This window comes from Aquarana catesbeiana, linkage group LG02 (assembly GCF_042186555.1).
Source record: "Aquarana catesbeiana isolate 2022-GZ linkage group LG02, ASM4218655v1, whole genome shotgun sequence".
Classification (NCBI taxonomy): domain Eukaryota; kingdom Metazoa; phylum Chordata; class Amphibia; order Anura; family Ranidae; genus Aquarana; species Aquarana catesbeiana.
The window spans coordinates 17,076,970-17,088,237 of NC_133325.1; the positions used below are offsets into that span (position 1 = coordinate 17,076,970).

The 11,268-nt window shown below is 46.0% G+C and overlaps 1 protein-coding gene across 12 annotated transcripts in view; it reads right to left on the minus strand.

The window, feature by feature from the left end:
- ARAP1 (ArfGAP with RhoGAP domain, ankyrin repeat and PH domain 1) overlaps positions 1–11,268 on the minus strand; it is a 324,988-nt gene that overhangs the window by 48,251 nt on the left and 265,469 nt on the right. For all 12 annotated transcript variants that reach the window (XM_073612624.1, XM_073612632.1, XM_073612623.1 and 9 more), the window contains 5 exons: positions 10,154–10,234; positions 9,994–10,059; positions 8,388–8,505; positions 5,345–5,461; positions 1,398–1,534 (listed from right to left, as the gene is read on the minus strand). In XM_073612624.1, the coding sequence (XP_073468725.1) occupies positions 1,398–1,534; positions 5,345–5,461; positions 8,388–8,505; positions 9,994–10,059; positions 10,154–10,234 (519 nt within the window). The remainder of the gene's footprint in view (positions 1–1,397; positions 1,535–5,344; positions 5,462–8,387; positions 8,506–9,993; positions 10,060–10,153; positions 10,235–11,268) is intronic.

The following is an 11,268-nucleotide window of genomic DNA, read 5'->3' on the forward strand; positions in this document are numbered from 1 at the left end:
CGACTTTGGCTTTGACCAATGATAATGGACAACTGTTGCATTGTGCAATATTCAGGTTTCATACAACTTTTGAGGGTCAACATTGAAGTCTGTGGCCCTCAAGTTGCATGAAAGTCAAACCAAAGTAGCGCAGGAGCTACTTTTAAGTCGCTGCAACTTTAAGTCGCACATACAGTATCTGACAAAAGTAAGTACACCCCTCACATTTTCGTAGATGTTTTCCTCTATCTTTTCATGTGACAACACTGAAGAAATGACACTTGTCTACAATGTAAAGTAGTGAGTGTACAGCTTGTATAACAGTGTAAATTTACTGTCCCCTCAAAATAACTCAACACACAGCCATTAATGTCTAAACAGCTGGCAACAAAAGTGAATACACCCCTAAGTGAAAATGTCTGAATTGGGCCCAATTAGCCATTTTCCCTCCCCGTAGTCATGTGACCCGTTAGTGTTACAAGGTCTCAGGTGTGAATGGGGAGCCGGTGTGTTAAATTTGGTGTTATCGCTCTCACTCTCTCATACTGGTCACTGGAAGTTCATCATGGCACCTCGTGGCAAAGAACTCTCTGAGGATCTGAACAAAAAGAATTGTTGCTCTACATAAAGATGGCCTAGGCTATAAGAAGATTGCCAAGACCCTGAAACTGAGCTGCAGCACGGTGGCCCTTCTGATCAATTTAAATTTCGATTTGATTTAATGAAACTACGTTGTTCGGCTAGGGCAGAATATTATTGACCATTTTGCATCAATCAGCACCACTGAGATATTGATCATATTATCAGAGAGAGATGTGATCAATAACTTATGATCCTAGGTTATGATTGTATCTCATCAAAGTTTTTTTTTTTTTACATCTGTGTCCAAATTGGGAAATTTCTCTTTACTTCCTGTCCTGTAGATACAACAGGAAGTGAGAGGAATTCCTCTCTTATTTGTAACCAGAATAGGTGTCCCCAGGGGAAGATCTCCCTTCTATTCCTGTTCTGTTGACAACCATAACATTTTGGATTTCCCATCACTTTCTGTCCCGGTGACACCAAGACAAATGGAGCTGGTGAATTTCTCCAGCGGGGACATAAAAAATAAAAACCTGACTGGGGTTCTAACCTTCCTTACTCTGTTTTAAACTACCACTACCACAGCCCCAGCTTTTCTCTATGGTTCCACAGCACAATGAAGTCCATAACTCTGCCAGCTATGTGACACTGCCACCCCCCCCCCCCCCCCACACACACACACACACACACACTCATGCTTACAGAGAAGGCAGCCAGCTAAAAGACTGATTTCACCTTTCAGGTGGTGTGCAGCACCTAGCTATATACAGTTGGAGTTAATATCAAGGCTTTTCTGGAATGTTGAGTCCCATTAGAGAGATAACGGCGGCACCTACCCGGATCTCCCGGTACATCCGCAGCGTGGTGCTGCTCAGCATGAAGTAGCGCTCGTGGAATTTTGCGGTGAAGTCCAGTAGGCTTTTATCTTCCCGGAACCTCATCATCCCGGTCTTTGAGTCTCCCACCCGATTTTCTAAAACAACAAAGAGAAGACGAGGATGGAAATGACTGCTGGGCCCGGATTATAACCCATCTATGGTAAATCCAATTGACTACAAATCTAAAGCTGGTCACACGCTTCACAATTTGATTGTACAATCTCTTAAAGTTGACCACGCATCTCACAATCTGATTGTAGAATTTCCTTCAGTTTCCAAGTCTGGGCTCTCACAGTATGTACAGTAGCTGTTGTAGATCTAAAGAAGGTTGTACAATAAAATTGTAGCATGTGTCCAGCTTCCAGTTCACCAACAACTCTATACTCCAAGGGACTGATCGGATACACTTTGAAAGGATTGGTCAGGTATGCCAGTGGTGCTCTTGAAAATTATAAAGGTCCTCAAGTGCAGACCCTACAAATTCCAGAGGGCCACACAGTAGCAGCATGTTGAAGTACATTGTGTTGAGTTAGGTAGACCATTCAAAAATAACCCCCAGCATTGGAGCCAGTGACCACAATAATAGCCCCCAGCATTGGAGCCAGTGACCACAATAATAACCCCCAGCATTGATATAAGCAGCTGCAATGATAACTATCAGCATTGGTGCCAGTGACCTCAATAGTAACCCCTAGCATTGGTGCCAGTGACCACAATAATAACCCCCAGCATTGGAGCCAGTGACCACAATAATAACCCCCAGCATTGGAGCCAGTGACCACAATAATAACCCCCAGCATTGGAGCCAGTGACCACAATAATAACCCCCAGCATTGATATAAGCAGCTGCAATGATAACTATCAGCATTGGTGCCAGTGACCACAATAATAACCCTTAGCATTGGTGCCAGTGACCACAATAATAACCCCTAGCATTGGTGCCAGTGACCACAATATTAACCCCTAGCATTGGTGCCACTGACCACAATAATAACCCCCAGCATTGGAGCCAGTGACCACAATAATAACCCCCAGCATTGATATAAGCAGCTGCAATGATAACTATCAGCATTGGTGCCAGTGACCTCAATAGTAACCCCTAGCATTGGTGCCAGTGACCACAATAATAACCCTTAGCATTGGTGCCAGTGACCACAATAATAACCCCTAGCATTGGTGCCAGTGACCACAATATTAACCCCTAGCATTGGTGCCACTGACCACAATAATAACCCCCAGCATTGGAGCCAGTGACCACAATAATAACCCCCAGCATTGGTATAAGCAGCTGCAATGATAACCCCCAGCATTGGTGCCAGTGACCTCAATAGTAACCCCTAGCATTGGTGCCACTGACCACAATAATAACCCCTAGCATTGGTGCCAGTGACCTCAATAATAACCCCTAGCATTGGTGTCACTGACCACAATAATAACCCCTAGCATTGGTGCCACTGACCACAATAATAACCCCTAGAATTGGTATAAGCAGCTGCAATGATAACTATCAGCATTGGTGCCAGTGAACTCAATGATAAACCCTAGCATTGGTGTCAGTGACTGCAATACAATTCCAAAGCATCAGTGACAGTCACCACTATAACAATGCTGAGCATTGGTGTAAGCGACGGCAATAATAACGCGCTATGATGAGCGTGAAATGCGTTAGCTGGTGATGCTGTTCCCCTCTATTTGTGTTTATGGACATGTTTTTATTGACTTGCTATAATAAAGGTGATTTTACTGGACGTGCGGCCAACCAGAATTCTTTATTGCTCATTGCAATAATAACCCCCAGTATTGGTGCCAATCACCACAAAAATTAACCTCCAGCGCTGGTGTACGTGAATGCAATAATAACCCCCAGGATTGGTGACAGTGACCACAATAATAACCCCCAACACTGGTCTAAGTTAATGTAATAATAACCCCCAGCATTGGTGCCAGTGACCACAATAATAACCCCCAGCACTGGTATTAGTAAATGTAATAACAACCCCCAGGATTGGTGCCAGTGACCTAAATAGTAACCCCTTAGCATTGGTGCCACTGACAACAATAACCCCCAGCATTGGTGCCACTAACCACAATAATAACCCCCAGCATTGGTGCCACTGACCACAATAATAACCCCCAGCATTGGTGCCACTGACCACAATAATAACCCCTAGCATTGGTGCCACTGACAACAATAACCCCCAGCATTGGTGCCACTAACCACAATAATAACCCCTAGCATTGGTGCCACTGACCACAATAATAACCCCCAGCATTGGTGTCACTGACCACAATAAAACTCCCCAGCATTGGTGTCCGAGAACACAATTCAATTCCCCAGGATTGGTGTTAGTGACTGCAATACAATTCCAAAGCATCAGTGCCAGTCACCACTAAAACAATGCCGAGCATTGGTGTAAGCGACTGTAATAATAATGAGCTATGACGAGCGTGCAACACGTTAGCTAGTGATGCTCTTCCCCTCTGTGTTTATGAACATGTTTTTATGGACTTGCTGAAAGAAAGGTGATTTTACTGGACCTGCGGCCAACCAGAATTCTTTTTTGCTTATTGCAATAATAACCCCCCAGCATTGGTGCCAGTGACCACAATAATAACCCCAAGCACTGGTATAAGTGAATGTAATAATAACCCCCAGTATTGGTGCCAGTCACCACAAAAATGAACCCCCAGCGCTGGTATAAGTTAATGTAATAATAACCCCCAGGATTGGTGCCAGTGACCACAATAATAACCCCCAGCGCTGGTATAAGTTAATGTAATAATAACCCCCAGCATTGGTGCCAGTGACCACAATAATAACCCCCAGCATTGGCGCCAGTGACCACAATAATAACCCCCAGCATTGGTGCCAGTGACCACAATAAAAACCCCCAGCATTGGTGTCCGAGAACACAATACAATTCCCCAGGATTGGTGTTAGTGACTGCAACACAATTCGAAAGCATCAGTGCCAGTCACCACTATAACAATGCCCAGCATTGGTGTAAGCGACTGCAATAATAACGAGCTATGACGAGCGTGAAACGCGTTAACTGGTGATGCTGTTCCCCTGTATTTGTGTTTATGGACTTGCTGAAAGAAAGGTGATTTTACTGGACCTGTGGCCAACCAGAATTCTTTTTTGCTTATTGCAATAATAACCCCCAGCATTGGTGCCAATCACCACAATAATAACCCCCAGCGCTGGTGTACATGAATGCAATAACCCCCAGGATTGGTGCCAGTGACCTAAATGGTTACCCATTGGTGCCACTGACCACAATAATAACCCCCAGCATTGGTGCCACTGACCACAATAACCCCCTTCATTGGTGCCACTGACCACAATAATAACCCCCAGCATTGGTGCCACTGACCACAATAATAACCCCCAGCATTGGTGCCACTGACCACAATAATAACCCCCATCGTTGGGGCCTGAGAACGCGATACCATTCCCTAGAATTGGTGTCAGTGACCGTAGTACGAAATCCTAGCATTGGAGTCAGTGACCGCAATAACAACTCCCATCAGTGGCCACCATAATAACCCCCAGCATTTGTGCCAATAACCCCAATAACAATCCCTACCACTGGTGTCAGTGACTGCAACAATAGCCAAATCAGTGGTCAGTGACAGTGCTATATCATACCACCTTCATTGATAGTCAGTGACCACAATAATAACCCCCAACTTTGGTTTCAGTGACTACAATAATAACCCCAGTGACAGTGCTATGTCATACTCTCCTCATTGGTTGTCAATAGCAATACTTATTTGTATCATACAGCACATACATAACATTGCTGTGACCGTCACTTTACAAATTCTGGGGCAATTATGTTAGCATAATCGTCTTCCCTTCCACCCCCCGATGCATAATTGATGTAGTTCAGGCCACTTACTAAGGTAAAATAGCATGGCGTCCATGTGTGGGTCCTCTTTTACCACCAGGTGGGTGCTGCCATTTGCACTGGTGTGGAAGATTGGCAGCACTTTCTCGGAGAAGTGTAGGGGGCGCTCTGCAGAGAGAAGGGAAGATGGGACACCATAAACAATGAAGTCACTGCAAAGAAGTTTAAACCAAAACAATCCTTGGGATTCCAACGAGGTCTTTATGTCTAAGGCATGTTATCTTAAAGTGAACATCTCAGCCATTGGAAGGATGTAGATCTTTCAACTTGCAGGGTGTTTAGTGCTGCAAAGAGAACATTGAGCCAATCATTATGAATCCCTGCCCCATGAAGGAGCTCACACTCTAATGTCCCCCATCACAGTCACACTCAGGTGGTTCAGGTTGGTTCTGGTGGGGATTAGGCCTGGATTGGTGCCAGTGACCTCAATAATATTCCTCTGTATTGGTACCAGCGACCACAGTAATACAGTGCCTTGAAAAAGTATTCATACCCGCTGAAATTTTCCACGTTTTGTCATGTTACAACCAAAAACATAAATGTATTTTTTGGGGATTTCATGTGATAGACCAACACAAAGTGGCACATAATTGTGAAGTGGAAGGAAAATGATAAATGGTTTTCCATTTTTTTTTACAAATAAATATCTGAAAAGTGTGGCATGCATTTGTATTCAGCCCCCTTTACTCTGATACTCCTAACTAGTGGAACCAATTGCCTTCAGAAGTCACCTAATTAGTAAATAGAGTCCACCTGTGTGTAATTTAATCTCAGTATAAATACAGCTGTTCTGTGAAGCCCCCAGAGGTTTGTTAGAGAACTTTAGAGAACAAACAGCATCATGAAGGACAAGGAACACACCAGACAGGTCAGGGATAAAGTTGTGAAGTTTTAAAGCAGGGTTAGGTTATAAATAAATATCCCAAGCTTTGAACATCTCACGGAGCTCTGTTCAATCCATCATCGGAAAATGGAAAGAGTATGGTACAACTGCAAACCTACCAAGACATGGCCGTCCACCTAAACTGACCGGCCGGGCAAGGAGAACATTCATCAGAGAAGAGCCAAGAGGCCCATGGTAACTCTGGAGGGTCTGCAGAGATCCACAGCTCAGGTGGGAGAATCTGTCCACAGGACAACTATTAGTCGTGTTCTCCACAAATCTGACCTTTATGGAAGAGTGACAAGAAGAAAGACATTCGTGAAAGAAAGTCATAAGAAAAGTCCCGTTTGCAGTTTGTGAGAAGCCATGTGGAGGACACAGCAAACATGTGGAAGAAGGTGCTCTGGTCAGATGAGACCAAAATTGAACTTTTTGGCCTAAAAGCAAAACGCTATGTGTGGTGGAAAACTAACACTGCACATCACCCTGAACACACCATCCCCACCGTGAAACATGGTGGTGGCAGCATCATTTTGTGGGGATGCTTTTCTTCAGCAGGGACAGGGAAGCTGATCAGAATTGATGGGAAGATGGATGGAGCCAAATACAGGACAATCTTAGAAGAAAACCTGTTAGAGTCTGTAAAAGACTTGAGACTGGGGCGGAGGTTCACCTTTCAGCAGAACAACGACCCGAAACATACAGCCAGAGCTACAATGGAATGGTTTACATCAAAGTATATTCATATGTTAGAATGGCCCAGGCAAAGTCCAGACCTAAATCCAATTGAAAATCTGTGGCAAGACTTGAAAATTGCTGTTCACAGACGCTCTCCATCCAATCTGACAGAGCTTGAGATATTCTTCAAAGAAGAATGGGTAAAAAAGTTTCCCTCTCTAGATGTGCAAAGCTGGTAGAGACATCCCCAAAAAGACTTGCAGCTGTAAATGCAGAAAAAGGTGGTTCTACAAAGTATTGACTCCGGGGGGCGCCATACAAATGTACCCCACACTTTTCACATATTTATTTGTAAAAAATGTTGAAAACCATTTATCATTTCCTTCCACTTCACAATTATGTGCCACTTTGTGTTGGTCTATCACATAAAATCCCAATAAAATACATTTACATTTTTAGTTGTACCATGACAAAATGTGGAAAATGGGGTATGAATACTTTTTCAAGGCACTGTAACCCCCAGCACTGTTACCAGTGACCATAAACATAACCCCCAGCATTGATGCCCACGATCACAATAATAACCCCCAGCATTTGTGCCAGTGACCATAATAATAACCCCTTGTATCGGTACCAGTGACCATAATAATAACCTCCGGCATCGGTACCAGTGACCATAATAATAACCCCCAGCATTGGTACCAGTGACCATAATAATAACCCCCAGCATTGGTACCAGTGACCATAATAATAACCCCCAGCATCGGTACCAGTGACCATAATAATAACCCCCAGTATTGGTGCCAGTGACCATAATAATAACCCCCAGCATCGGTACCAGTGACCATAATAATAACCCCCAGCATCGGTACCAGTGACCATAATAATAACCCCCAGCATCGGTACCAGTGACCATAATAATAACCCCCAGCATTGGTGCCAGTGACCATATTAATAACCCCCAGTATCGGTACCAGTGACCATAATAATAACCCCCCAGCATTGGTGCCAGTGACCATATTAATAACCCCCAGTATCGGTACCAGTGACCATAATAATAACCCCCAGCATTGGTGCCAGTGACCATATTAATAACCCCCAGTATCTGTACCAGTGACCATAATAATAACCCCCAGCATCGGTACCAGTGACCATAATAATAACCCCCAGCATCGGTACCAGTGACCATAATAATAACCCCCAGCATTGGTACCAGTGACCATAATAATAACCCCCAGCATTGGTACCAGTGACCGACTGAAGAACAGTTCACCAATTGTTGTAATAAGATATCTTGTTTCCTTGTTGATAAGAAACATCTGCATCTGTAACTGTAAGTATATATTGGGGGGGGGGGGGGGCAATCACATGGTTTAAAGTCTATGGCAAATTCATTCAGGGGCTTTTAATGTGAGTCAAAAACTTTGTCATACCGCCAATTTGTACCTCATACAGATGCTGCCACCCGCCTACCTATCTCCTCTGTGGTATCCACCTCCACGCAGCTCCAATATTCTCCTGCCTTCGGCAAGATGTTCCTCCTCTCCAGCAGCGTCTCCACCAGCTCCTGTGCCGTCATGGTGACCGCAATCTGGAAAAAAGCAGGAAAATATTATGTGATACCTGATATATGTACCAACCAGTTCAGCTCTTACCCCATGATTGCCTGTATACTCAACAATAACTTTGTCACTTTCAGACAAATGGGCTTTTTTGGTAAGATCTTCTTCCAAAAAATGTTTTTTTTATTATGTAGCACCCTGATATTTTGGGCAGGGTTGCTCCTAAATTTACTTGCCAGGTGTAGTTGCCTTGGCCAATTGTTAGGAATCAATTAATTTCACCCTAAGTCTGAAATTGCTGCACTTCTCTCTTCTGTCGCTGGGTGGCTGGGTACCTGGCAACATTGGACAAGACAAGGGCAACACAAGGACAGGTTAGGAGTAGATGGGTTGTCTCAGCCAATGGGCAGGTGTTGTCTTGGACCCCTTGGCCTGCTGGGAGAGCCTATATATTTGGGTGGGGTCAGGTGATCGGTGTTCTGCGCCACCTGGATGGCTGTGTGGGTGGACATGTGTTGTGCTGCCCCGGGCTGCTAGGCCGGAGCCTGAGGCCTATCCCGGGGGCATCTGGCTCCTAGGCTGTGTGTGGGCCTATCCAGAGGCAAGAGAGCAGCGCAGGGTTGGGATTGCGGCTTGTAGTCCAACCAGAAGTGACAGTTCTGCTGGCCGCAGAACCTGTTGTGGTCGGAGGTAGAGGGGAAGCTGTCGCCACAAAGGGACCGTCCACCTTATTACCAGGGACCACAGTGAGTAGCTGAAGCAAGTACTGGAGCAGTATTCTAACCAGACAGGGACGTGCCAAGCCAGGGACCCAGCCAGTGGAGGTGACGCTTGCAGAGCAGCCTTGTGTGCCAAGCCAGGGACCAAGCAGGCCAGTGGGGTGATGCTTGAGGAGTATCTGGAGTACAAAACTAGGGACCCAGCGGGGAAGCGGGGGTGACGCGTGAGGAAGATACTGAGTGTGAGGATCAGAAGAGCTCGGGGGGTCCAGTGGCAGTGGATCAGTAAGTCTAGTGACAGAGTCTGGGAGCACAGTTGCTTGAAGATCTACAAGAAGTGATTGTATAGGAAGTAAAGAAGGTCATTACAACTTGTGCTAGAAACTGTTAAAAGACTGTTGCTACATAAGCAGATGTGGTGTCCTGCTGGATGCCTTTCCCTGCATGGCCGTCTACCTGTAGAAGTCTCAAAGTCTGCCAATTAACATTGCAACCACTAAAGGGTGTCCTGGCCCTAACCCTCTCTCCCTCAGCTCTGTTCAAGAGAAAATAAATCTCTTTGCATTCAAGAAGTGTCTGGCATCCATGAATCTACCTTGCACTACACCCACCATGCCTTGCAACCCACTCTATACAGAAGGATGTCAGCTGTCCCTAGCTCTAGGGGTTCTCATTAGACTAAAGGAGACCTGGGACCTTGCTACAATTGTTTTTTTACACAATCCATAAACATAAACCCTGAGTAGTATCGACAAGAGTTTACATACACACAGTGACAGATGATAGACAGGTACTCACGTGGACGTTCTGCTCACAATCGGGCTTCACCTCTCTCAGGTAGACAGAACAGATGAAGTCGGTTCCCTGTGAGGAGTCAGAGAAGATTGATAATGAGGATTGATATTTATAGGAAATGATGAGGGGGCCCCTCTGCTCCGCCACCCTTGCCCCATCTTACCCTGGGCTTGGCCTGGGGGTTCCGCACTTTCATGATGGTGGAGGCGATGTCCAGCTGCTTTTGGAGCTCCTGTTGGTCCACCTGCACAGACAACACAGTGACACTATCTGCAGCTGACTGCGCGGGGTTGGCGAGGGTGGGGTGGGGTGGTACATTAAGGGAGGATGCAATTAAATATTTACACCTGACAGCAAATAAATCAAACAGGGAATAATATTCTATCCAGGAAACATAACTGCTCTACAGCTCATGCAGCCTGTCTGCGTCTGCACCTGTCTTCACCTGTCTGCAGTCTGCGCCAGTCTTCACAAGTCTGCAGTCTGCGCCAGTCTTCACAAGTCTGCAGTCTGCGCCAGTCTTCACAAGTCTGCACCAGTCTTCACCTGTCTGCAGCCTGCGCCAGTCTTCACCAGTCTGCGTCTGCACCTCTCTGCAGTCTGCACCAGTCTTCACCTGTATGCAGTCTGCGCCAGTCTTCACCTGTCTGTAGTGTGTGCCAGTCTTCACCTGTCTGCAGTCTGCACCAGTCTTCATCTGTCTGCAGTCTGCACCAGTCTTCATCTGTCTGCAGTCTGCGCCAGTCTTCACCTGTCTGCAGTCTGCACCAGTCTTCACCTGTCTGTAGTGTGTGCCAGTCTTCACCTGTCTGTAGTGTGTGCCAGTCTTCACCTGTCTGCAGTCTGCACCAGTCTTCACCTGTCTGCAGTCTGCACCAGTCTTCACCTGTATGCAGTCTGCGCCAGTCTTCACCTGTCTGTAGTGTGTGCCAGTCTTCACCTGTCTGTAGTGTGTGCCAGTCTTCACCTGTATGCAGTCTGCACCAGTCTTCACCTGTATGCAGTCTGCGCCAGTCTTCACCTGTCTGTAGTGTGTGCCAGTCTTCACCTGTCTGTAGTGTGTGCCAGTCTTCACCTGTATGCAGTCTGCACCAGTCTTCACCTGTATGCAGTCTGCACCAGTCTTCATCTGTCTGCAGTCTGCGCCAGTCTTCACCTGTCTGCAGTCTGCCCCAGTCTTCACCTGTCTGCAGTCTGCGCCAGTCTTCACCTGTCTGTAGTGTGTGCCAGTCTTCACCTGTATGCAGTCTGCACCAGTCTTCATCTGTCTGCAGTCTG